Here is a 23178-nt window from a genome sequence, read left to right as displayed (position 1 = left end):
CATATGTACAAGGTAGTCACTACCCTAGTAATTTAGTGGGAGCTTTTGGGCAAAATGTGCATGGGTCTTATGCATGCCGGCTGGGTACCTTAGGTACTTACGGGACTCTGATAGGTCTTATGGCGGTGAGTACCTGTCATGTATTTTGCAAGTATCGAGATCCTTGCTGCTTTTACGTACTTCAATATTCTTGGTACACACACGTCCTCGACACGGATGACCTGAATTATGGTCCGGCTTACCACCAAAGTAGCTCTGCAGAAGAACATTTAACCAATAACTTAATAGAATTGAGGCTCAACCGAAAAAAAGGGTGATGGGGAGCGGGGGATTGGAATTCTAGATGGAAAATGCGGAGTGTCAAAGATTGCGGGGGTACACTAAACTAAGACATCGGTGAAGCTCGCCTCTGTTTGCATGCGTATAAAGTCTATATAATTCATAATCCATATAAATCCAAGCCGACGCCCGACACGCAACCTCGAAATGAACCGGCGGAATGTTGTCGACGGCTGATGTCTCCGATGCTGTGGAACTCGTCCTATCATTCCACACAGCCCACGCCGTCGAGCTTCTACCTGCTTGATAGGTTAGGTAGCTATTTCAGGCAGTTCAAGTACGCCTTTGGAGATGCCTCGTTTGTGCCGAGATGCCGTGTACTCCCGGATGGTATTTTCAGAATCAAGGCCCTGCGTGCGGCCTGCGGGAGATGATGCCATTATGTATAGATCGACGTGCATTTTATATGTGTAGGCATGTGATTGTTAAGCCGGAAAAATAAGTAGTTAAAAGATAGACAAAAGATAAACGAATTGCAATGCATACCTGATGACCCTCGTAGATCCCACGATCCCACCTACTTTTATTAATTTGCTGCATTCTAACATACGATGATTAGAGATATTTTAAGTGAAGACTTGGTCAAGATAAGTAAAAGATAGGCTATGCTAAAGCTACTAGAGTCGCTAAAGTTGTAAAAAGCTGAAAAAGTTGTTAGAGAGTGGATAAAGCAGCATGGCGCTAAACTCGAGCCGGAAATCCGACTGTACAAGACCGGTACTTGGATGTTTCAACTTCCACGAGGAATACCGCGGTCTAAGACTTTGTCTCCAATTTCAATCGTTTCTTCGATATTCGACGTTTTCATCACCTTATTCCGAAACTTTCTCTCGATTACTACCAAAGCGATTGGTCCATTTACAGGAACAACCTTCATTCGCCTATCATTGCATCGTATTACCTAGATCTCACTTCGAGACCGATCTATTAATTTATGCCCTCTTATTTCTAACTTAGCGAAGATATTAATTCGTAACAGTGGCGCAACTAAAAAGTGCAGATAAGAAAGAAAGAAAAGAAAAAAAAGAAGAAGGTCGTGGCGTATCACGCCCATGTCTAACGTGACATTAAGCCCTCTTGGCGGCTCTTAGAAGACTCCAATCGTCTCCATCACATGACGTCGTTTTACTCGCTTGCATGCCTCCGCCCCGTATCAGCCAACCTGCGCGCCGGCTTAGCAGTGCCCAAGGCCTGCTTGCGGACTCGGCGTTCTGGGCATCCAAGTCCCAAGACATTGGCAAACAGAATTTGTTCTTCGTGACCGGTTTGCCTGGTTTCTTTGAGGGCGAAAGACGTCGTAGCAAGCTTTCCCTAGAGCATGCCGAGGTTTTTACCCCTATGACAAGCAATGTGATCCCAGATGCCAATACGTAAAAAGAAATGTAGCACTGCCGGGCTCGTCTCAACTCATCGTTTCCCCGACGTGCTCCCCCGGCCATGCCGGTATCCGGGTGTCTCACCGGCCGCACGTGGGGCTGCTGTTGGACTTATGTTTCACTACACAGGCTGATGCTTTTTGGGCTGCGCAAGCACAGCAGGAGATCGGGTCACGAGACTATTTGAACGTCCGTCTGCGGCGCGGAAGATCCAGGCGCAGCCCATACCCATACCCATACCATATATTATGTACATAGTTCTTATCACCGCACGGCTTGCTGCAGCTTTAGGCGCGCATGCGGTTCCCAAGTTCCGGGAATACGGCCCCCTTAATTCAACCACTCAACATTCATTGTTAATTCGTTGAGAACTTTGACAGCAGCGACTCACTCAACCTTTCGGCTTCACGGAAACTATTTCTATGAATTTTGATCCACAAATAGTATGCCTAAATGTTGTTTCGAGGAGAATTTCCACTTTACATACCCAAAGTTCGCGTTCGCGAGAGACGTACGCGTTTCCTTTCCATGTACGCTATCTCACGGTTACCCGCAGGGTCCACTGGTGACGCGATACAGTATTTTCACCTATCTTTTTAGAAGCCTTTCGGCCTTTTAGTTTCGCATCTTTTTTGACCGAGATTCAGCTTCTTGGCAGCTGATCCGGTGGTCCCGCTATTGCTACTAGGTAAATCTGCAGTTCGACGGATCCTTTGTGTGGCAATGCAAAAACTTATGAACCATTGTTCCTAACCTTTGGTAAGAGTTCATCCAGAAGCTTCCTTGTCATTGCTAATAGTATATGTATGTACCTGCAAGTCACGAACCCCCAAGTAGGCCGAACCAGCGTATGTATCGAAACCACTTTTACGTGCAGATGTATACACTTGAGATGTGGCCTTTTATAAACATAGTACATAGTATCGCGAACGCATCAAATGCGCCTGGTCACATGAATTGCTAATTATGTAGGTTGACCGTACCGGGTTCAGCCCTGATGAACATGAGATCTAGAAGTTTAAATTTTCCCCAGTTCTCATTAACTTTAATTGAATGTACATAGCGAAATTTAAAAATAGCGATTGGTTTCGATCACCACTTTCCCCACATTGGGCGGTTAGACAATAGACTCGAACAACTCATATGAATACGAATGCTACCGAATACTTCTTGTTCCAATTATCTACCATGTGTATACCAACCATTCAACATACACATAATAGGAGAGAAACTTCCTCAAACATCATCCGAGCCTATAGTAACCGAGAACGTCCCCCCTAAATAACCCTTATAGACTAGCCGCAAGACCCTCCAACTTAACCGGGATACCCTCCGCCTTCGCAGCAATGGCATCTCCAAACTCTTCACGGCCATCGGCAAATACCTTCTCAAAGTCGTACTCACTCCAGCGGATGTCAGGATTTAGACCAGCAAACTTCCAGACGCCGTCAACCTTGCGGTACCAATGGACATTGGTAGAATGAGCATGGCCCTTAACAGCGACCTGGCTGCGCGTCGAGTCCGTGTACCGCTGGTGCGGCACACGCAGCTGATGTGTGCCTATAACCTCTGTGTCCGATACCTTCTCCCATTTGGAGCCACCAATGAAGTGCTGCGTCTTGAGCAGCGGGTCCCCTAGTACCGCCGGGGACGAAACCATAGTCACGAATTCCTCGGCCGGCATCGCCTCCCAAAGCTTGTCTAAGAACGAGCGGTAGTCAATCTATCAAAAGTTAGACCACAACGAAAGCCCTTCACTTGAAGATAGGCATGGTTAACGCACGCGCAGAGTAGGCGCTATACACCCCCGTAGTCTATTCCAGTCCTTAGTGTCGTAACTGTCCGCCCACTCGATTAGACAAGCCTGTAGACCGAGGTAGTCTAGTTCTCATCAGCATGCACAATCCAATGTTTGATGCGACCTAGCGTATACTAGCAAGGATGTATTTGCCATACCCTCGAAACTAATATTTCCGGTAGCCATCCTGTGGATCTTTTTTTGAGAGCCGCGATTGTAGATTGTGGGGTAATTCAGCTTAAATCATATGCAGCGAGGATACCCTCATACTTCTTCTATTTCAGCCTTAAGAGCGATTCGCATAGGGCCTCCCTTTAACTTATATTGGTAAACGGATCCCCCACACGTCCGATGTGTAGTTAGGGATGTCCGCCCTACAGTAGCTGACTGGAATTTTGCGTAACCCGAGTGTATGGGAAAGCCTGGGAACGCAGTCCGCTCCGGAGTTCCCCACCTACTATTATGTTCTAAATCAGGGGTTCGGGATTCAGCTGTTACAGCTCAGACAAGATTATAAAGTGTGTCCTTTTCCAGCGCGCCGTGGGTAATATTCGCTGTCAGACTTACTCCCTTGGTAGGATATTTACGACAGCTGTCATTGGAATGTTATGGTGTAGTACATACCGGTTCATATGTAGGGCGATCAGTATCGATCGGAGCCAACCTTTAGGTACCTTAGGTACCTATATGAATGTAGATACCCGCCGGAGCCGGCAGTTACCATTATTTGCATTAGTCCCCGCACGGCTTGCAGCATTAGGGTGATACAGCAGAGCAAGTTGCCTGAAAGCTATCATATCATCATGTGGCTAGTGGCTAGTGGCTAGTATAATTCAAGTATCACTAATGCGGCATAACTTGAAAGCGGTGAACATAACAAATAACAGCCATTGATGTTATATCTTGCGTCATACGCAACAACCGTTTCACAGCAGAAGAGATCATCATGCAAAGCTACCTATCAAAGTATGTAGACCTAATATTCTAAGTATCATAAACATTATGTATTTATCTAAGCCTCGGGCAGAGAAGAATGGAACGCTCCATACGTTTATATCTTCGCTTTGCTACGTATCCTTTATATCTACATACTATTGTCTAAATGCAACATCTCGACGATTGTACATCTTAGTAACGAACGAACTATAACACCGAAATACTATTACCTAGGCCCTACTATACTGAGAAAACATCCCAGACCTGTCTAGCAAGGTATATATAGTCGCTGGCGCGAATACTGGGCTCGGCAAAGAAGTTGCCTAGGTACTCTTTCATAAGAAAAGAATGCGACTGTCTGGAAAGCAGTGTGCGACAGAGGAAAGCCGTACCTAGTGCGATAGAGTCTAGCCGCGAAGCGTCTTCCTCCACGGGGAAGTTAGAGCTTCTACACCTGGACCTTAGCCATTTGAGCAGCATCAAAAAAATCGGCCGAAATATTATTTTCCAAGGAGCAGCGCTCGGGCGTCTTATTTAACAACGCTAGTATCATGATACCGCCGCGCGGGTGTAAGTCGGCGCAAAGGGTACGAGCTACAGACAGAGACCAGCAGCTCAGGACCCTTCCTCTTCATTCAACTTCTCACAGCGAAATTGATCGAGACAATAAAGGTATCCCCGGAGAGCAGCGTCTACGTCATTTGGGTATCCTCTTTATTGGCCGAGCACATAATCCCCATGAAGGGCAGCGTCGAGATGAATAACCTAAATCACAAAAAGGACATCTTCTGTGTGTGTAAGTACGGCGTTAGCGAGGCGGGTAATTAGTATTATGCGACTAAGTACCCGCGACGGCATCGAAAGGATGGCATTCTTAGTGCCGTATGTTTCCCCAGGAAATTTAGACCCTACCGTGCATCGACCAACTTATGGTCTTAGTGGCCTTGAGGTGAACAAGGTCTAGAATGCTCTAACAGAATTGCGGTTTCCTTTCCTATACTTCTCCTGTTTTCGTTGATTGTTTCCCTCTTTTCATGGGTACATACGGAATACAAGGTGCTGACATGATCCGTCTTCAGTCGTTCCATGGGGTCGGTTTGGAGAGATTTAAAAGGACCTTCTCCATAATTCAAAACCCCAGTCGGAAGGAGGCACCGAGCTTGCTCGAGAGTTTTAGGACTAGGTAGACGGAGCAGATAAAGCCTTACCGTGTGATTCCGATCAAATATCCTTCGATTATTTGACGGGAGTAATAGACCGAAGATATTGCATGCATTTATGTACCTGAAAATAAAAAAAAACCCCCCCGCGAATCCTACCAAAAATTTTCGACGGTAGGCTGGTCAATTCACATCAGGGGTAAAAAAACTTTTATGTATTACTAGAGACCATATCTTACTCCGGATGTTCAACCCCTGCTTTCCCGTCTTTATTATCACAAATCATAACAGGGCCCTGTCAATTCCAACAGGAAGGATCTTTCAAATCTCTTAATTGCCCCAAGTCTTGCAGCTACCTAGCCAAGTTGGGCTAAGTATCGCATAGGGACGCATACCTAGGGAGAGTGTTACATACTAACCTAGATCCGAGACTTCCCCTTTCTATACTATAGTAACACAAGCTTTGCTTATAAGTTGTGACTACCTAAGCTATAAAACCTTTCACTCCCCTCTAGCCAATTCCGATGGCCGTAAACGCCGAAGCCCCAATCTATCTTATTGATATTATCGCAAATGCCGTGAGCTATCTCCAAGTTCAAGTCCCTAGCGCCTACTTTTGGAGGACCACACCGAGGTTATGCAGAGATCATTTCTATAGGAGTTTAGCCGATGCTAGATGTTACACATCCGACCACTTTTGACTTTTGACATCCCGAAAGGGCGCATTGCGCTTACTCTGCACTTTTGATATTCAACTGGTAAGATCTATAGAAACGGGCACCTTCCCTTTGTCGGCAAACCCCTATCCAGATAAACTCAGATAAAGCGACTATACTTTATAAAACATAATTAAGGTACCAGTCTATCTTAACTAGAACCACACATCTTTTCAAGTCTTTTTCGACTATTAAATTACCTTCGCCGTAATCCCAACATACGTATTAGTTTAATTAATTACTACGTCGAGCGGAGCAATGAATTCGGACAAGGAGGGCTCCGTAGCTGTAGCTGTTACAGCCTCACCACCTAGTGAGAATGAGACGGCTCCGGTCGTAGGTCCCATCGACATCGCACCACCGCCCGATGGTGGTGCCGGATGGATTCAAGTCTTTGTTGGACAGTAAGAATTTCTTTTACCTTTTCCACCATCGTGGCGGTAATGTTCCTAATAGACCTGCTTAAGTCTTGCCTTATTCAACACGTTTGGGTGGTTCAATAGCTACGGTATCTTTCAGGACTACTACACGGAAGAGCTAAACCTGCCGCTATCAGCTGTTTCTTGGACGGGCAGCGTGCAGGTCTTCCTGTTAGCTTGCATAGGCATGTTCTCAGGTCGACTCTTTGACGCAGGTTACTTCCGCTCGTTGATCATGATCGGCTCTATTCTACAGTTGCTCGCTGTATTCATGGCATCCATTGCCACCGAGTATTGGCAACTCTTCCTAGCTCAAGGCGTCTGTGGTGGACTCGGTGCCGGCATTCTGTACTGCCCTATTATCGCATGTGTTTCTACTTATTTTGCTCGAAAGCGCGCACTTGCGATTGCCCTTGTCACAAGTGGCGGCGCTACCGGCGGACTAGTATTTCCCATCATCGCGCAGCAACTTCCAGAAAAGATAGGGTTTCCTTGGACTATGCGGATCATGGGATTTGTAGTCATGTTCAACGCATCCGTAATGTTAATCTTCGCCCGCACGCGACTGCCACCGCGACCAAGGGGGCCAGTCATCGAGTGGGCTGCATTTAAGGAGTTGCCTTATTCGCTCTATACCGCTGGCGCGTTCTGCATCTTATGGAGCGTATATCTAATATATAATTACGTGAGTATCGTTCTAATTTCTACATTTCTGTAGCGCTTTCAAGTATCTTTATCGTAAACACAAGCTGACAATTTAGCTAGATAAATCACTACGGAAGGACAATCCTACACATGGAGCCAACAACCTCGCTCAATACGCTCTTCATCGCCAATGCAGTCGGTGTACCTGGTCGAATAATACCAGCGCTAATCTCCGATGCGTACCTTGGCCCGTTTCGGACGCTGGTGCCGCTTGCTATCAGTGCAAGTGTGCTCTATTTCGGCTGGATCGGCGTGCGGGATCCGAGTGCCCTCTATGTATTTGCCGTTCTATCCGGTATTATTAATGGCGGTGTCCAGACGATCTCTATGGCAGGTCTACCATCGTTGACAAAAGATTTAAGTAAAGTAGGTACCCGGTCGGGCATGATCATGACCGTTGGTTCCTTCGCTTGCCTAACAGGACCACCAATTGCTGGTGCGCTGATCGACGTTGCAGATGGGCGATACTTGTATATGCAAATATGGGCTGGTTGTATTATGCTGTCAAGTGCCTTCTTTGTTGCGGCTTCGTGGTATGCACGTTCAAAGCAGGGTTCATAACAGCCTACTAGAGGACTCCACTAGCTTCATTGTTAAGTCAGTTGCCTTATAGAATGTAATAGATAGGTATAGCTACCTACCTAGGTATGCAAGTTTATTGGCTTTGTTGAGTCTCTTTCATGTCTCTTATAAGCCGTATGCGTGCGTTGCCATCTTAGAAGAGGCATTCTGCTCGTCGACGACTAGGTTATTCCTATTATTTGGCTCAATGGTGGCCAGATGAAGCATTTACGAAAATATACTTATCTCCAAGGTTCTAGAAGTAATGAAGTATGAAGGTCGATAGCAAAATAATAACAAAAGTGCACATGAGACTTATTCCGAAGATACATAGGTAAATATACTCCGGGGTTCTTTGCTTGAGGGTAGCCTCTTATTTAAGTTATAACTTGGTATTTAGTACTAATCAAGTAAGATGATGTCCAAGTAAAAGCCAGCATCGAGGTGCCCATAGATGGCGTTGGAAGAAGATGGGAATTAGAACATTAAGTAACTGGAAAAGTCCCACAAGGAACGCGAGTACCTGTCCGACGTCGAAAATATCGTCTACACCGCTGAGATTATTCGCTCTTATTATGTACTCAGTCGAGGTAATAGACAATACGACCATGGCCATCGAGAGAAACATAAGCGTAATCTCAGTTTGAGGTCGATGGAAACAATATCGCGACTTTTCCCCACCTCCTTTTTTAATATAAGTCGTGGCAGCCCACGTAAGCAACCCGATTACTATAACAAGACTGATGATCGAGATTACTTTTCCGAACGTCTGAAACCAGCCATCTAGTGTCGACTTGCCGAAGAATACGATCTGTATGCATGGAGTCTCTCGCATAGTATCCTGGCCGACGAAGAAGAACCAGCAGCTATACGCCGACAGCGCGGCGTAAAATAGAAGCCGGCAAGTGCCCGAAAAGGACCTGATACCGGTTATGCCACTTCCAGTCAAGCTCGAGAGCGCGCCTACAAGTATCCAGAAGACGATGATAACTTCGAAGGCGTGAATAGTACCTGCATATGTAGAGAGAAGCGTACCGGCGAATATGGCTAGTTGCAGGAGTAAGTTGATGGTTCTATTCACAGCTTCCTCTTCCTGCACAAAGAGTGTCACAAGTAGCGTCGTCAACGATTGGGCATAGAGACCGAGCCTGATCCCAATCCCATAGGTGTCAGCATCACCGTCCATTTCGCAATTTCCGGAAGATCCCATCTTTAGGGGTAGCTTAGCGACGTCTCAGCTAATATTCACTCGATCATTGGTTAGTTCCGATTCAATCCTAACCTGGGATATTGTAGTCTATTGTTATTCTAGAGGCTGTGTTATTCTATTAACACAGAGAAACAACGTCGCAGGGTGTGTTGACGAACCATGCCGCCCAGCAACCAAAGGAGGGTGGACAGAAACTATATAAACAACTGAAAATATTTGCAGCTTTAGCGCGTTCCTATAACATCACTGGGGAAGTTCTGGACCGGTCTATCTATCGCCGTACTCGTTACCTCAGTTACACGTGGGAACGTGATGATGCTGTTGGGGCCCTAGGTGATAGGCACACAACTTAAAGAGGGAGTTGTGACAGGTTAATTGTTTGCTCCCCGAAAAGAATAGCTAACATATCTTTTATTATATGCTGGAATGATGGCGGACAACGATCCAGGCTGTCCGATCCAAGGCAAGCCAGACCTTTATGGGTTAGTCAAGTGCCCGACTTTATATTATTCTGTATATTTATTCTTGACATATACTAAACTCATCATCTAGGCTAGGCGTACGCCTTGGTCTTTACTTACAATTCATCGCTATTGTGTTGGCGAGACCGTCAGTGAAACCCACCTTCAAAGCCATCGCTGGCTCGACTGTCGCTTTCGTCCTCGCTAATTTCATCGTCCTCGTCAAGGAGAGCGCGTCGAGGACTCTATTTGCTCCGGAGGCATACCTCCTCTTCCTCCTCCTTGTTCCACAACTCATGGTGAACATTATAAACCTTGATATATCTAGGAAACACATAAATCCTCGTAGTGCCATCACCCTGCTCTTATGGGGATCATTTTGTTTCTATTTCAGCTGGTTTTGGTGGGTGGGACTGGACGTCTTACCGGCGTCCGGCTGCGAAGATGAATTTGGGTTCTTCTTCACCAAGGTCAGCCTCCGAGGTTGGTTCAGAACTTTTAACAAGGTCCTTTGGACAATATCAGATATTGCGTTTGTCATGATCATATCAGCAACTGCAATTCAAGTCCTGATGACATATTTGTGTAAGTTGCATATAAACTACAATTAAAGATATGCCTAGAGATATTAATCTAGTATCCTAATACTTTCGCGAAGTAGCCCGAGAAGGAGACGGTAAAGGACCAACCCCTTGCCTTGATTTCTGTCACTGATAACCCTTCCGTAGATCTAAGAGTCGCAAGGCTTACCGACGAAGAAATCACTCATAACACACTTCAACATATTTTCCTGCAGGGTTGGAGCTTTCTCCCATTTGCTATTTCCGTCTCTGGTGCCGAAATAACACTTCGGTACAATGATATCCGGGGTGTTAACACCGTAAACTCGGCCAGTCAGCTCGTCCCTTTAGTCCTTGCCCTTGGCTTGTTGGTGCACGTCATCGGAAATACGTTAGCAAGGCTGGCCTATGGGTTTCGACATGCTTTCGACGAAGATGCAGCAAGTTCGTGAACCGTCGAACCCCGCTAATCCTTCGTATAACGTTCTAACGTCTTAACTAGGCAGGCTGGATAATAATAACGACCATGATCGTAGTTTAACACGAACCGACGTTGGGCGCGAGCTGCGGGAAGAGCGGGGGTGGCTGGGCGTTGTTGGTCGCTTTCTTTTCCGATTTTGTTGTGCATTTGCTGTAGGATACAACCAGGAAGAAGTGAAGCCGGCGCATCCAAGTAAGCTAAATTCCTATTCAAGTAGAATTCGGCGACTTACCTATGCTTAGATTCCGCGGGTTGCCCAAAGAGGAACCATTGTACAGAAGTAGGCATCGAGCTGGAAGGTGGTCCGCGACCTTAAATCGGTCCGCGATTATTGGCCCCCAATATCTCAGATGAATACGATCGAGTGGAGCGAACGAGTAGTATTACGAACACTAACTACATTGGATCAGAGGCAAGGGTATGATAGATCACCTTAACAAGACACGATATAGATACTTGGTCTTCCTGCCGCTATGCTTTGATGTTCAGTTCAACGTTACATACGTGCAGCACCGAAATACCTAATTCTGCTTTCCCAGCCTGATCCCGCAAAGCAGGCGGATGTATTGTTACCCACTGTGCAATTTAAAATACTGCCGTCAAGTGGAAGAGGAGTACGACTGTATCACATAAATAAGTACAACTGCTGTCAACCTGCTACGTAGCATATCTATAGGTGGTTCATTTCGAGTTGCACATATTAATACACCATATAGAAACGCCATCAATAACACAAGCCTGCTTTAGAAGAGTCTGCTGATCGAGTTGTCTATGAGTCTGTAGGATTGTCGTTGCAGTGAGGCAACTACTATTGCATGAGCATAGGGCCAATAAGCAGAGCCCATGTGGTCACACTATTTGATTACATGCATCAAGCAAAATGCGGATTCCTTGATTCCGGGACCGTAGCCTATCGAGCCTGAGGCTCTTGTGTTGGAAGGTTACACCACTTATAACCCTATACTTGATACAAGTGATACAAAACTAAGCTCTGATGGCGAGGGCCTTGCTCCGCGAATTCTTCTCTCTTCCGTATTCTAAGGTCTATGTACAACCAGGGGACTAAACTCAATGGCCGAATCTGACATAGAAAGCGGTGCTGAGGATGTAAGTTCTATGCTTGGGATCTCGTTAAGTCATAAATTAATTCATTCTTAGTCTCCGGGACAGCAGCTTCACAACATGTTGGAAACAAGCATCGCGGACTGGTCGGAGCTTGGCTCAGATGCCTCTGCCACCGAAGACGATACTCTAAGCAGTGACGGCCCTGGGCAGCTCTGTAATGTCAAAACGCTGTACGAGGGCGAATCCAAATGTGCTTGCTGCATGAATTGGGTAGAGGAGCTGCCAAAAGATATAGGTCCGTCGGCGGAAGAAGAGAATGAAAGCAGACGCCACGCACTCCTAATTCGCATGCAAAGAAATCACAACGACGGAAAACCAATGGTGCTCCATTCTATTGTCATCCAGAGTTCTTACCTGAAGTCGATGCTGGGTGGCTTATTCGAGGAGTACTCGGGAATAACTACGACGCTCAAGAAGTTGGTGTTTAGAGCCCCGTTCCACTATTTCTTTTACGAATGGAACCGTCTCGAGAAGATCGTCAGCGAGATACAAGACCCCGTCAGCAAGAGTCATGCGCGCCTACTGCGGAAGGTTCTTAGGTCGGAATTAAGAGAGACTATTTCGCAAAGCAACGATTTGAATCAGAACGGAGTCATCACTTTCGACTATCTGTGGACGATTTTCAAACCTGGCATTGATGTCTACGCTTTTGAAGATGGGTATGATCGTATTTACAAGCTTCAAAGAGCTCAATACATCACAGGTTCCGGCGGTCAATTATTCCAGGTGACTGTCAATGAGATTGATTATGATGGGGATACTTCTGGTTATATGTCGAAGAGCCTCCTCATTTTTAACTTTCCAGGCACGATGAAAGTCAGCGACCTTGATGTTTTCCCTGCTTCTTCCCATCCGAGATTGGGCGAGGTAAAGGAAACTCTCAGAAAGCGAGGCGAGAAGTTTAGGGACATTCACCTCAAGCCGTATTACTACGGTGCGTACAAAGGTGTAGTTGTAGATGGAAAGCAGAAGCGCAATGTAGGTGTTTATATAAAACGGTGCCCGAAAAGAGGGAATCTAATAAGTATGCACAGGTTGACGGAAGAATTGTGGTCGACCCCTCCTCATATGCAACCTTTACCGACGGCTGGATCGATTTGATACCCTTGGACTCTAGTCTCCTGAAACCAGGAATGATGGTATCGGACCAAGCGCACAAGCCTAGCCCTCCTTATCCCGCCCCCCCGGGAAGGCCAAATGTAAGTGCCATAATACCTAGAATCCATATTATAAAATAACCAGAAGAGGATTGAAGTTAATAATAGATACCTAGGGACCAACAATTCCTCCTCCGCAACATCCGCCGCCTCTTCCTATAATTCATAGGGCTGGACCGAGACGGGTCATCAAACATTGTAAGCGATGGTGTAAAAGTAGACTAGGAAGGTAGCTAAACTAGAGTATCACAGCGCGAACGCAAGAATTAACCGACGACCTGCTGCACTTATGCACTGGTTATGTACGAGGATACTGCTTTAAGATCAAGAAGTGGGGTGAGTATTTTCAATGAAAGAGCTGAACATGGCTGCCTCTGTTACTTACCACATCTTATAGTCATATTCCATATCGACAATATTCAAGATATCCAATGGCGCGATGACGCGTTTGACAGTCTCGTGTTGGCTGGTGGGTACAAGAACTTGATCATGACATTTGTTGAGAGTCATGTCGAGAATAAAGATAGATTCGATGACGTGATCGAAGGGAAAGGTATTGCGGCCCTTGACATTAACTCGTTCATGTAATTGAAGCTGATAAATATGGATGACGTATAGGGCAGGGCATCAGTATGCTTCTCGAGGGGCCTCCAGGCGTTGGCAAAACCCTCACGGCGGAAGCTGGTAAGTAACATGGAAAAGTCACCTTGAACTTATAGTTTCTGACATGCCCTCTTAACAACTATGCAGTGTCGGAAAAACTAAGACGCCCCCTCTACCAACTGGGTGCTGGTGAGCTCGGGGCCGAACCTGATACGGTAGAAGAAAACCTCAAGATGATTCTCGAAACAGCTGCCAAGTGGGATGCGGTTCTACTCCTCGACGAGTGCGACGTTATCCTTGCGGAGCGCAGTAACGATAGTCTTGGTCGAAACAGCATCGTTGCTATCTTCTTGCGTTTGCTCGAGTATTATCGCGGCATGCTATTTATGACCACCAACAGAGTCGAAGCCATGGACCCGGCATTCCAAAGCAGAATCCACCTGACTATCCACTACCCCGTTCTCGATGTACCGGCGCGCCGACAGATTTGGGAGCGATTTATCCAGAATTCTCATCAGAAGTCGACGTTACTTCCGCATGACTTCCTCGAGTTGCAGTCTATCCCCATCAATGGGCGCGAGATTAAGAATGTTATCAAGACTGCTCAACTACTAGCAAGCCATGAAAGGGGTCCTTTGACTATTGAGCACATTCATACCGCATTAGGTGTGTCGCGGGTTGGCTACAAGCCTAGAGTCGAGACAATTCATTGCGTATGAATGAGCCTAATTTGTTATATGATGGTAGTTGAAAGTAAGGTGTTAGTCTATGTGTTTGTCAGTCGTTTTATAAGGACTTGGAACACCGGGGCGTCTGATGACTTATATACTGATTCTGAATGTTACGGCTTCATATGAGGGCCTGAGGCGGAAATTTCTCTTTATTTTAGTTATCAGGCGGTTACGTCGTGATACGGCGGAAATGCCGCGTTAAAGCACGCCCAAAATGCCCCACGATAGTCGCGTAAGACTGAGTTATCTTTCTATGATTTAATTCTGCCTCCAAAATTGTGAATGTTATGATCCCCATGATGGTAGATCTTATGCTGCCGCTCAGCTGCATAAATATTATTTGGTAGTTGTAGTTCTTCGCTAGTAGGCGTCCCGGGGCGTGTATGTTGGTTCTTATTACCCCTGTCAAATCTATCTCAAACGTTGCCGTGGGAGATTTAGATGGATTAATTCTTTGACATTTTTGATATGATAACCGATGGCGCAGCAAGTGGATGAGATGGCTATGATATGCTCCAGGGATAACTGCGGGGAAGATGATCCACGATAGAGAACAACCGACCACTAATTCAATGTACCATGTAATCCTTGGGAGCGATTGTGCGGAATAACTTGAATGCTCATTACCTCCACCTCCGAATTACCCATCCGAGGAAGCTGACGCCTGTGATCCAATGGCCCAAAGCCTTAAATTTCAGCTTCTCGCCCCCATTTAGCCAGACGACCAATCCATCCCCAAATCTCACCAGAGATAGAACGGCTGCGAACGTAGTGACCGCAGCTGCATTTCCCTGCCACTCCAAAGCTACCAGGGTCAGGCCATAGCTCATCTCGCGAATACCCTTGAAATACATGAGCGGCGACGTGAAGCTGATGCCAGAATCATCGTACTGGTCCGTCGGGGAAGGGCCCTCGTCGTGAATGTCAAATGGCAAGCCGACACTTTTGTACTCCGCCTCCGGCGAGAATATGGCCATAAGCCCACGGGCAAAGCATGTCGTGCCAAGAATGTACGAAGAGATGGGCGAAAACGCAGCCATTTCAAGGGAGACTTGAACGACGATAAACCCGTCTGTCAAGTAGTGGTGGCCTCCTAATGTTAGGTAAAATTAAAATTAAAATAGTTGTTTTTACGTTAACATTTCGACCTAACTGCTTTGCCCAACTAAATCGTAAATCGTGTCGTGTGTAATTTGATGCAGGTCTCGTAATAGGGTTAGTTGGATATAGGTATCTTGGATCGGAGCGAGACAAGCGAGAGCGGGTCAACCTTTCCATTCTCCGTCTCTTACCTGCTTACATAAACGGTAACACGCGTTTTCAGTCCACTGGACCCGTATTAAACTCGTCGTTTTACCGTATAACTATCTCGTATTTACGATACCTCTTATATTCAAAGGGTCTCTTTAGCTGGGAATATCCTGGCCTAGTGCATAACGTTCAAAACAACAAAAGCGCCGAAGCCTCGGAAATTTTTAATAAATATACAATACCTAATACCTCTCCGGTTTTTTTTTTCTTCTTCAGATGCTTGAGATGGCAAGCTTTAGGTATTTAACACCACGATGAAGCGCCCCGTCTTAATTCAGCTTCTACATGCATCTTGTATCTCGGCGGCTTACGTGCAATGGCAACATTGCGATGGTTACACTCCCGACGAGAGTAGACTCGTCTCGGAGAGTCTATCCGCCAGCTTAATGCACACCAATGGCACTCATGACCGGCTTTCTCTAAGCGTTGGTCGCTGGACGAGGGACAGCGAATGTGATGGATGGGCTACAGGGATAACGTCTATGAACGTCAATTTTCATATGCTTGGCCACATGAGTTCTTACCATTCCAAGACCAACACAATTTGTCGGCAACTGTCATCAACCAGCAATCAATACAGCTTGAGATTTGACGTGGCTATTGATACAATAGCATTCCATCCCCTTTCTACCTTTCACACTACCGTTCACTTAATTGGCCCTGATACGAATGAGAAGGGCTGTTTACAGGCCAACATTACCCCTGAGATTAGTTCTGCTTTGCGAGAGGCGCTACGATATGTACCAATAAGTATTCTCTTTTTCGTCCTATTTGTCGGCATCGCTCTATATGTCTGTGACAGCTCCCAGCAGGCAGAAAGTTCACTACAAGCTGTTCTTCCAGGGTTTGCCGATTGCTTGCAGTACCTCCAGTTCATCTTTCTCACGGGAAGCTTAAGTCTCTTTTACCCCGGCTTTTACCAACCAGCAGTTGGTCGCCTGGGGTGGACGTCGCTCTTTGCAGATGGTTTAATTCCTCACGAGTTTACTTATACCAGTATCAATGATGGCATCTACGAGGTAAACGGTACATACGGTGGTACGTTCGGCCTTGAGTTGATGACTCAAATTGTCGGCGCTCCTACGACGATGGGCACGTGGTTGAATATGGTCATACTCATTGTAGCCATCGCGGCTCTATCCGCCATATGCATAGAAATTTTCTGGCTCTTAAACCGACCTGTTGGTTCAGACACTGGTCTGCGTCGCGCTTTCAAGCGTACCTTACACGTTGTTCTATCCTACTTCATGTTACCTTTAATAGCACTATCGTGCTACCAACTTGACAATGCGTCACATCTCCCGTTTTGGAATATATTTCTCGCTTCTGTTTTCATACTGAGTATCTTTAGCGCATTTGCCTGGCTGTTCTTGCAGATCCCGACGCGAAGTCTAGGTATTCTGATATTCAACGGACGTAAGCAATATCACCAGATATCTTCGTCGGATGTATTGACTCAACAACACAAATCATTCGTCATTATTCTTTTCGTATTGGTATTTATCCGTGGTGTCACTATTGGTGGGCTTCAGATATCGGGACGAGCACAGTTGGCAGTCCTTGGAGCATGCGAACTTGTCTTACTAGTATGCGCCATTCAGTTCCAGGCGTACAGCTTACTCTCGATTGAGATGGTGTCCGCGGTCGCCCGACTTGTAGTGCTTTTATGTATGGTAGCCTTTGTGCCCGGGGTCGCATCGGATAATGCAAGGAGTGCCATCGGGTACTTGATCCTACTCACACATGCGTGTATACTCTTCTTTGGATTTTTTTATCCCAGCCGTGATACAGTTTGGGCAGTTATGTTGCCAACAGCCGAGCGATTCGGCCCCTTTGGTACGTTAACTAGATGCTAATAAAATAACATACTCAACACGAGAACTAACAAGAGATATTACCTAGGTTTATGGCCTTCGCCAACTTCGTCGACGGGAGGTTCTAAGAACTAGCTTACCAGATCGCCCTGGACTTTCTCTTTCTTCAGACAATGATACTTACCGAGATAGCACAGTATATCATGAATCTATGCATTATTCGGATGGCGGTAGTCGCTCTCATCATGACTCTAATTCAGGTTCGGGTCGGGGCTACTACCGGCCCCCGCGGCACAGTCGCTTTTCTCCCCAGCATTCCATCAATCTCTTTCAAGAGCACAACCTGTCACAGAATACACACTCAGATGATCAATATGCGAATCTCAATTCCACGGGCCGCTTAAGGACATCATATGAAGCCAGTTCCTCAAGTTCTTCGGGAACCGGCACGTTATCCACGGAGGCACCTACCAATACTGATACGAAGTCTTTGCATCCGAGGTGGGGTGATTATTCCTTCCGTGAATCGGATCTATATTACGGAACGCCAAGACCGGTACCGGCAGGAGGTACTACGATCGAAGCTCCTAGAGCTACGGATTCGAGACACTCAATGCGCCCCTTTTCTCTATCAGGGTTGTGGGCAGGGACATCCAGAGAATCGAACACGACGGAAAGGGGATTCTCTGTCGCTAGACCTCCTCGGCCCCCTTAACCTTCCGTCTTAAGTCAGGGTAATTGTAATCGTATTTATAGAATTATGTATGTAGACGACGACCTGATAAATTTGCCTTTTAGCCTCATTTTAGAGCGCTTTGACACATGCGCGTCTATCCACCTTCAAGATCAACCTCTACTGCCTCCTCAGTCATCGTCCTCTTCGTCGGTCGTCTCTTCTTCGTCATCATCGTCGTCGTGCTGTGCCTCAATATCAAATCTTTCCTTCGCATCATTTAGTGTGTAGTCCGCAAAAGACACCCCCGAAAGCAGCAGATACGCATCTTCGAATTTGAAGAAATACTTATCCAACTTTCCCCCCTTGCCTTTCTTGCCATCCATCACGTAGACCCATAGTAATCCGCCGTCTTCCTTCCAATCTTTCTTTGTCACTACGACAAAAGCCGTCGGATAGACGGAGATATCTCCTTTTGAGCCGCGACCTTTCCCCTTATGGGGCTTGATTCCCTTATCCGTGGCGACGTGAGCAGCGACCACATCGCTGAGCGTCTTGCCTGCGAAATCAGCCTCGGGTTGGGCGATTTTGATTATGGGTGTTTCGTTTTCCTCCTCGAACCACTCTTCTTGCAGGCCGGCGGCGACTTCAGTTAAGTTGACACCGGGGACGAGATTATAAAGGTAGAAAACAGCGTCGCCCCAGTGGTATTTCCCGTATGTGGTGAGTTCGGGCGCGGCTTCTGGAAGGGTCAGGTCTAGAGATGTAGACGCCATGTTAGAATGATGAGTGTAATTGATTTTGTAATTGAGAATTGAAAGTCTTGGTTTCAGGTGTTTTGAGGTAGGTATTAGGATCCCGCGCAGGACTCGCGATTGCTGAAGAGAAGGGAAGCTTTTATGGCTGGTTTACTTAAGCACGGGCACGGGCATGGGCATAGGTTAGGAGGTACCTAAAAATTGGTACTCGTGCTGGCTACGTAAACTCGCCTGTCGCACCCTAAAGGGTGCTGCGCTTTAATTAAGGATTGGCCCTGTAACTCAGGATTGATCCGAAGTACTTCCGAATGGGAGGGCTTCCCATATATCCTAAAAGTATTTTCAAACTTTCATAATATTTTGTAATATTATGAAAATATTGTTTCCTTTTTAGGATTTAAAGAAGGTGGGAATAGCCTCTTATTCGCCTTAATCCTTGTACGCTATCCCCAATTACAAGGGCTAATGCTTAATTAAAGCGCAGCACCCTTTAGGGTGCGACAGGCGAGTTTACGTAGCCAGCACGAGTACTTATAGGGGGGGTACATCGACCACTTTATGTGCTACCAACAGCTTTTATTTATGGCGTCAAACAAAGGATTGCCATGGCTGTAATTTCACCTGCAAGACATCCTTAGGAGCCGGATTCATTTAGTTTAGGTTAGAAGGTTAGGTACTTTTTAGTCAAATTCTACCCAATCACCTTTCGCATATAGCTTAGGCCGCTTAAGTTTTATTTATATGCCGGCTGAGGAGTTGACTGGCTGGCTAGTGTGGTTTGTAGGGCTGATCGACCTTCTTATTTAAGCTATAGTGTACCTGGCTATATATAGCAGTGCGTAGTGCATTCCCCTGAACGTCTTGGCGATGGCTGCTACCCTCCATTGCAAAATACGCACGCCAAGCGGTATTAATTGAAAAAGTCCAAACTACCTAACATAATTCCATCTAAGAGATACTCTGAAGGCCGTATTTCCCGAGATTCAACGTATGTTAACATTTTTGTTATTAATTTATAAAGTACATAAACATAAGGCCACCGTTAATCATAGACTATATAGCTGATGTCATATGGTTTAAAAGAACTTCGAATCGATATGATTACTACGGGTTAATCTGGCTTCAAAATATGCGTTTGATCTTATAGTACCTAGCAGGATCCATACCATCCAAGACCTAAGCCTCTATCGACAACTAAAGTATCTATCTTTAATCATACGTTGGTAAGATTAATGAAACGGCCAAGCTACCAAGCATCAGACAGCTTCACGAACTACCTGATATGGTAAAAGTTTCCTCATATTGCTGTATTTGTAACGATTATTTCAAAGCCTTGCCGCTTAATGGAGTGCTTCGCACCAACATAAGATACAATATCAAATAACTTGATGGATGTGCTTACCACTGAGATCTAGATACATTCGAAAAGCGCGCCATGGACTTAACTACGCCTTCCTTCCTGAAACAGACTATCTCAATGGACGTCAGCTCTACGCCGTCATCAAAATACCTCAGAAGGCACACTAGTATCTTATTATGAAGTCCAACACTGAAAGGGTCGGAGGTCTTGAGCATATAAAGTGCCATGTATTCCCAATGTAGCCGTAGATTATAGTTAGAGAATCAAACAGATTCGATTCAGTCATTCATTCATTCAATATTTCTATTCCTCTTCATTTCGTTCTTACTTGTTTCAACTTGTAAATATATCATCATGAAGGCATCTTGGATCCTCGCACTGGTTGCGGCAAGTCCCATGGTCCTCGCCCTAGACCAGGAGCCTCCTACTGGTGCAGAGCTGGTTGACCGGGCGGTTAAGAAGAAGGTTTTAAGCTTCAACTGTGACCAAATGCCAGAGGTCTGTCACAACATGTGCTATGGTATGTCTCAACTATATGACGTCTATCCTTCTCTCTTCTGCCTCGAACGTATATATCCTAATTATTTATGTAAATAGCCACCAACTGCAAGCACAAGCCTAGGCAACTCACCTGGGACAAGCCTAGCGCGAGTATCGAGGGTAAACGCAGACGAACAGCAGGTTGTGGTAGCAATAACCGCTGCAGCCAGAAGAAGCTTGGGAAGACGGGGTTCAACTGCGACGAGTACCCCTTTGCCTCGACCAGAAACGCAGATAGGGGTGGCCAGATCAACCGCTGCGTTCCAGAAAGGGAAAACAGCCGTAAGCTAGACTCTAGGTAATCACTTAACAAATTCAGCAGGCTAATTATCCTTTTCTCTTCAGGCCAAGGCTCAGCTCTTAGCCAGTTCTACCGCTCCCGAGGAAAATACAAGGCCACTGGATGCAAAGGCAAGAAGAACTGCAGTTTCACTGTCGCCTTCACGGGCGCCAAGGCCAAGACCATTGGTCCCTGCAAGAAGACGCCCGACTGCAAGAGCGACGGCAACCAGTGGACTAAGACTGGTCCTCTCAAGCGCGAGGAGCCCGAAAAGCCACAAAATGTGGCAGAGTACAAGCTCCGTCGCAGCGGTGATACTATTTTGTCGTCTGAAGACCTGTTGCCCGGTGATCTCGTATACCACATTGTGGAGCGCAATGCTACGCTAGCCGAGGAGCATCACGCGGGCCATATTTTTAACGAGTTCGCCGGGATTGAGCAGTATGACTACATGTCCGACAACCTGGACATGGAAGAAGATGAGATTCTTGCCAGGATCTAATGCAAGATTTCATATATAGGGGTTAGACTCGCGTAGAGTCCGGGTTTGGAAAAGGGGTGGAAATTTCTTGTATATCTCGCATTTACTTACCGGCTGGGTCGGGACATATATCATACATACTTTCTGTATATAACTTAGATGATGTATATTGTATTGGGAGGTGTTTGGAACTTTTAGATGACCTATAGACATTATACTAGACCTCTAGTTGGCCGGGCTATCGGGGGCAATAAGATCTAAATCTAAGACAATTCTTATGTTTGGAACTTCTGATTCACTCTATCAGATACATGTTTGAGTTTGGTACCGAGTAGTTCCCCTATTTAGTGTATATTTACGAACGGAAACTGGACGGCAAATAAAAAGATCGCGATGAGTTTACACAACGCCAACTTGCTGATTCTGTTATGATTATACCTAATTTAGATTATTACGAGTTAATGAATTTTGATATATATAATCCTTCAGCTCTAAAGTGGAAGAAGTTATAGATTAACGATATTACTCAGATGTGGTGTGACGACTAGATTAGGTACCCTACCAGAGGACTGGTGTGAGTTGTTCTACCTTCCTAACATAGTAACTAATATAAGACATGCTTATTCAGCTCTGGTTCGATTGTATCTATAGTCTTCATTCATCCGCCTAGAGGGTTCGTAAGTCAAAGGAGAAAGCAAGCTATGATGAACGCCGAGGCATTGTGGGGCACAGCTACAACGCATAAAAAGGATTCAGGGGTAAATAACGTGAGGATTGCGCCGCGCTATGTATTCTACGATATGATACGATAACAATAGCTAAGCATAAACAAGAAATGCAAAGCGATCCCGTAACACTTAGACGAAATCTTTTGCTGATTACTGATGGACATGAATGGAAGACGGAACGAATAAAAATTTCGAAAGGGAATATAATAAATTTGAATAAACCCGGTCTGACTAAAAACTTGTCGCAAATTACTTGACCATCCGTACGGTACATGTACTAAATATAATAGCCGCTAGCTAGACTTGAACCGGCCGAAGTTATGTAAGATCCGTAAGCGCCGGCCCGGAGACGCTAGGCCATGTGCCGATTAAGTACCCCGGGATCGGATCGGGAACACCCGCGTGAGAAAATCTAGAGGGTTATTAGCAATGAAACGGCAATTGAGTGAAATTTAAAACGTTTAAACCTATTCGAAATTTACGGGGGGGATCATAAAAAAACCTAAGTCTTTATTACATTACATCTAGCTTAAATGGCTATTATGGTACTCGGTACTTAACTACCTGGTAACTTGCTGGCTTTTTATGACCTAGCTACCTGTTTTAATATATTCCTTTAAATACTTGCGACATATTTTGGTCCGGGGTAAGATTATATTAACACTGGCCCAGAGTTTCGATAAGAACTATTGATCCTTAAGAATCGTATTCCTACTAAGGAAATAAACTCATAATGTACGAGCTATTCCTCGCTACGGGACAACTTCAAGATGGCGTGCGCCATCCTACGGGGCCTGACCCTGGATACAAGCGCGCCAGAACGTGCACCGCATCCTATCTTAGGTATACTTCGCCGGCCAACCCTAGCCGTGCGGCTTATTAGATTAGCGGAGTC

At 45.8% G+C, this 23178-nt stretch overlaps 9 protein-coding genes across 9 annotated transcripts; 5 read left to right on the top strand and 4 right to left on the bottom strand.

The window, feature by feature from the left end:
- Positions 1-2801: 2801 nt before the first annotated feature.
- On the bottom strand, positions 2802-3694 carry F5Y00DRAFT_247540 (Scytalone dehydratase). Its single transcript, XM_048009285.1, has 3 exons — positions 3672-3694; positions 3499-3596; positions 2802-3438 (listed from the first exon to the last, which is right to left on the bottom strand). The coding sequence occupies exon 3, from the start codon at positions 3397-3399 to the stop codon at positions 3004-3006; it is 396 nt and encodes a 131-aa protein (XP_047860883.1). The 5' UTR covers positions 3400-3438; positions 3499-3596; positions 3672-3694; the 3' UTR covers positions 2802-3003.
- A 2889-nt stretch (positions 3695-6583) lies between these two features.
- Positions 6584-8102, top strand: F5Y00DRAFT_273437 (MFS general substrate transporter; the record flags this gene model as incomplete). The annotated part of the gene is made up of 3 exons (XM_048013178.1): positions 6584-6729; positions 6793-7429; positions 7510-8102. 3 exons carry the CDS (start codon positions 6584-6586, stop codon positions 8008-8010), a joined length of 1284 nt encoding a protein of 427 aa, XP_047860882.1. The 3' UTR covers positions 8011-8102.
- A 314-nt stretch (positions 8103-8416) lies between these two features.
- Positions 8417-9196, bottom strand: F5Y00DRAFT_255632 (uncharacterized protein; the record flags this gene model as incomplete). Its single annotated transcript, XM_048010309.1, has 1 exon — positions 8417-9196. The coding sequence occupies one exon, from the start codon at positions 9194-9196 to the stop codon at positions 8417-8419; it is 780 nt and encodes a 259-aa protein (XP_047860881.1).
- A 453-nt stretch (positions 9197-9649) lies between these two features.
- Positions 9650-11038, top strand: F5Y00DRAFT_273435 (uncharacterized protein; the record flags this gene model as incomplete). Its single annotated transcript, XM_048013177.1, has 6 exons — positions 9650-9702; positions 9773-10266; positions 10343-10357; positions 10410-10685; positions 10744-10914; positions 10965-11038. 6 exons carry the CDS (start codon positions 9650-9652, stop codon positions 11036-11038), a joined length of 1083 nt encoding a protein of 360 aa, XP_047860880.1.
- A 755-nt stretch (positions 11039-11793) lies between these two features.
- On the top strand, positions 11794-14326 carry F5Y00DRAFT_255631 (putative AAA family ATPase; the record flags this gene model as incomplete). Its single annotated transcript, XM_048010308.1, has 8 exons — positions 11794-11829; positions 11881-12825; positions 12882-13046; positions 13121-13202; positions 13257-13340; positions 13402-13557; positions 13623-13688; positions 13755-14326. 8 exons carry the CDS (start codon positions 11794-11796, stop codon positions 14324-14326), a joined length of 2106 nt encoding a protein of 701 aa, XP_047860879.1.
- A 317-nt stretch (positions 14327-14643) lies between these two features.
- Positions 14644-15662, bottom strand: F5Y00DRAFT_184483 (uncharacterized protein). Its single transcript, XM_048005064.1, has 2 exons — positions 15631-15662; positions 14644-15542 (listed from the first exon to the last, which is right to left on the bottom strand). Exon 2 carries the CDS (start codon positions 15376-15378, stop codon positions 14962-14964), a length of 417 nt encoding a protein of 138 aa, XP_047860878.1. The 5' UTR covers positions 15379-15542; positions 15631-15662; the 3' UTR covers positions 14644-14961.
- Positions 15663-16131: 469 nt separating this feature from the next.
- F5Y00DRAFT_273429 (uncharacterized protein) lies at positions 16132-18259 on the top strand (the record flags this gene model as incomplete). Its single annotated transcript, XM_048013176.1, has 3 exons — positions 16132-17398; positions 17430-17485; positions 17552-18259. The coding sequence occupies 3 exons, from the start codon at positions 16132-16134 to the stop codon at positions 18176-18178; spliced, it is 1950 nt and encodes a 649-aa protein (XP_047860877.1). The 3' UTR covers positions 18179-18259.
- F5Y00DRAFT_184454 (uncharacterized protein) lies at positions 18260-19363 on the bottom strand. Its single transcript, XM_048005063.1, has one exon. It carries the CDS (start codon positions 18910-18912, stop codon positions 18328-18330), a length of 585 nt encoding a protein of 194 aa, XP_047860876.1. The 5' UTR covers positions 18913-19363; the 3' UTR covers positions 18260-18327.
- Positions 19364-20526: 1163 nt separating this feature from the next.
- F5Y00DRAFT_247521 (deoxyribonuclease NucA/NucB-domain-containing protein) lies at positions 20527-21823 on the top strand. Its single transcript, XM_048009284.1, has 3 exons — positions 20527-20774; positions 20852-21076; positions 21140-21823. The coding sequence occupies exons 1-3, from the start codon at positions 20609-20611 to the stop codon at positions 21574-21576; spliced, it is 828 nt and encodes a 275-aa protein (XP_047860875.1). The 5' UTR covers positions 20527-20608; the 3' UTR covers positions 21577-21823.
- The last annotated feature ends 1355 nt before the right edge of the window (positions 21824-23178 follow it).

This window comes from Daldinia vernicosa (assembly GCF_022497035.1).
Source record: "Daldinia vernicosa strain CBS 139.73 unplaced genomic scaffold F5Y00scaffold_64, whole genome shotgun sequence".
Classification (NCBI taxonomy): Eukaryota; Fungi; Ascomycota; class Sordariomycetes; order Xylariales; family Hypoxylaceae; genus Daldinia; species Daldinia vernicosa.
The sequence above is the reverse complement of the archived record's forward strand: the minus strand, read 5'-3'. Positions and strand labels throughout refer to the sequence as shown.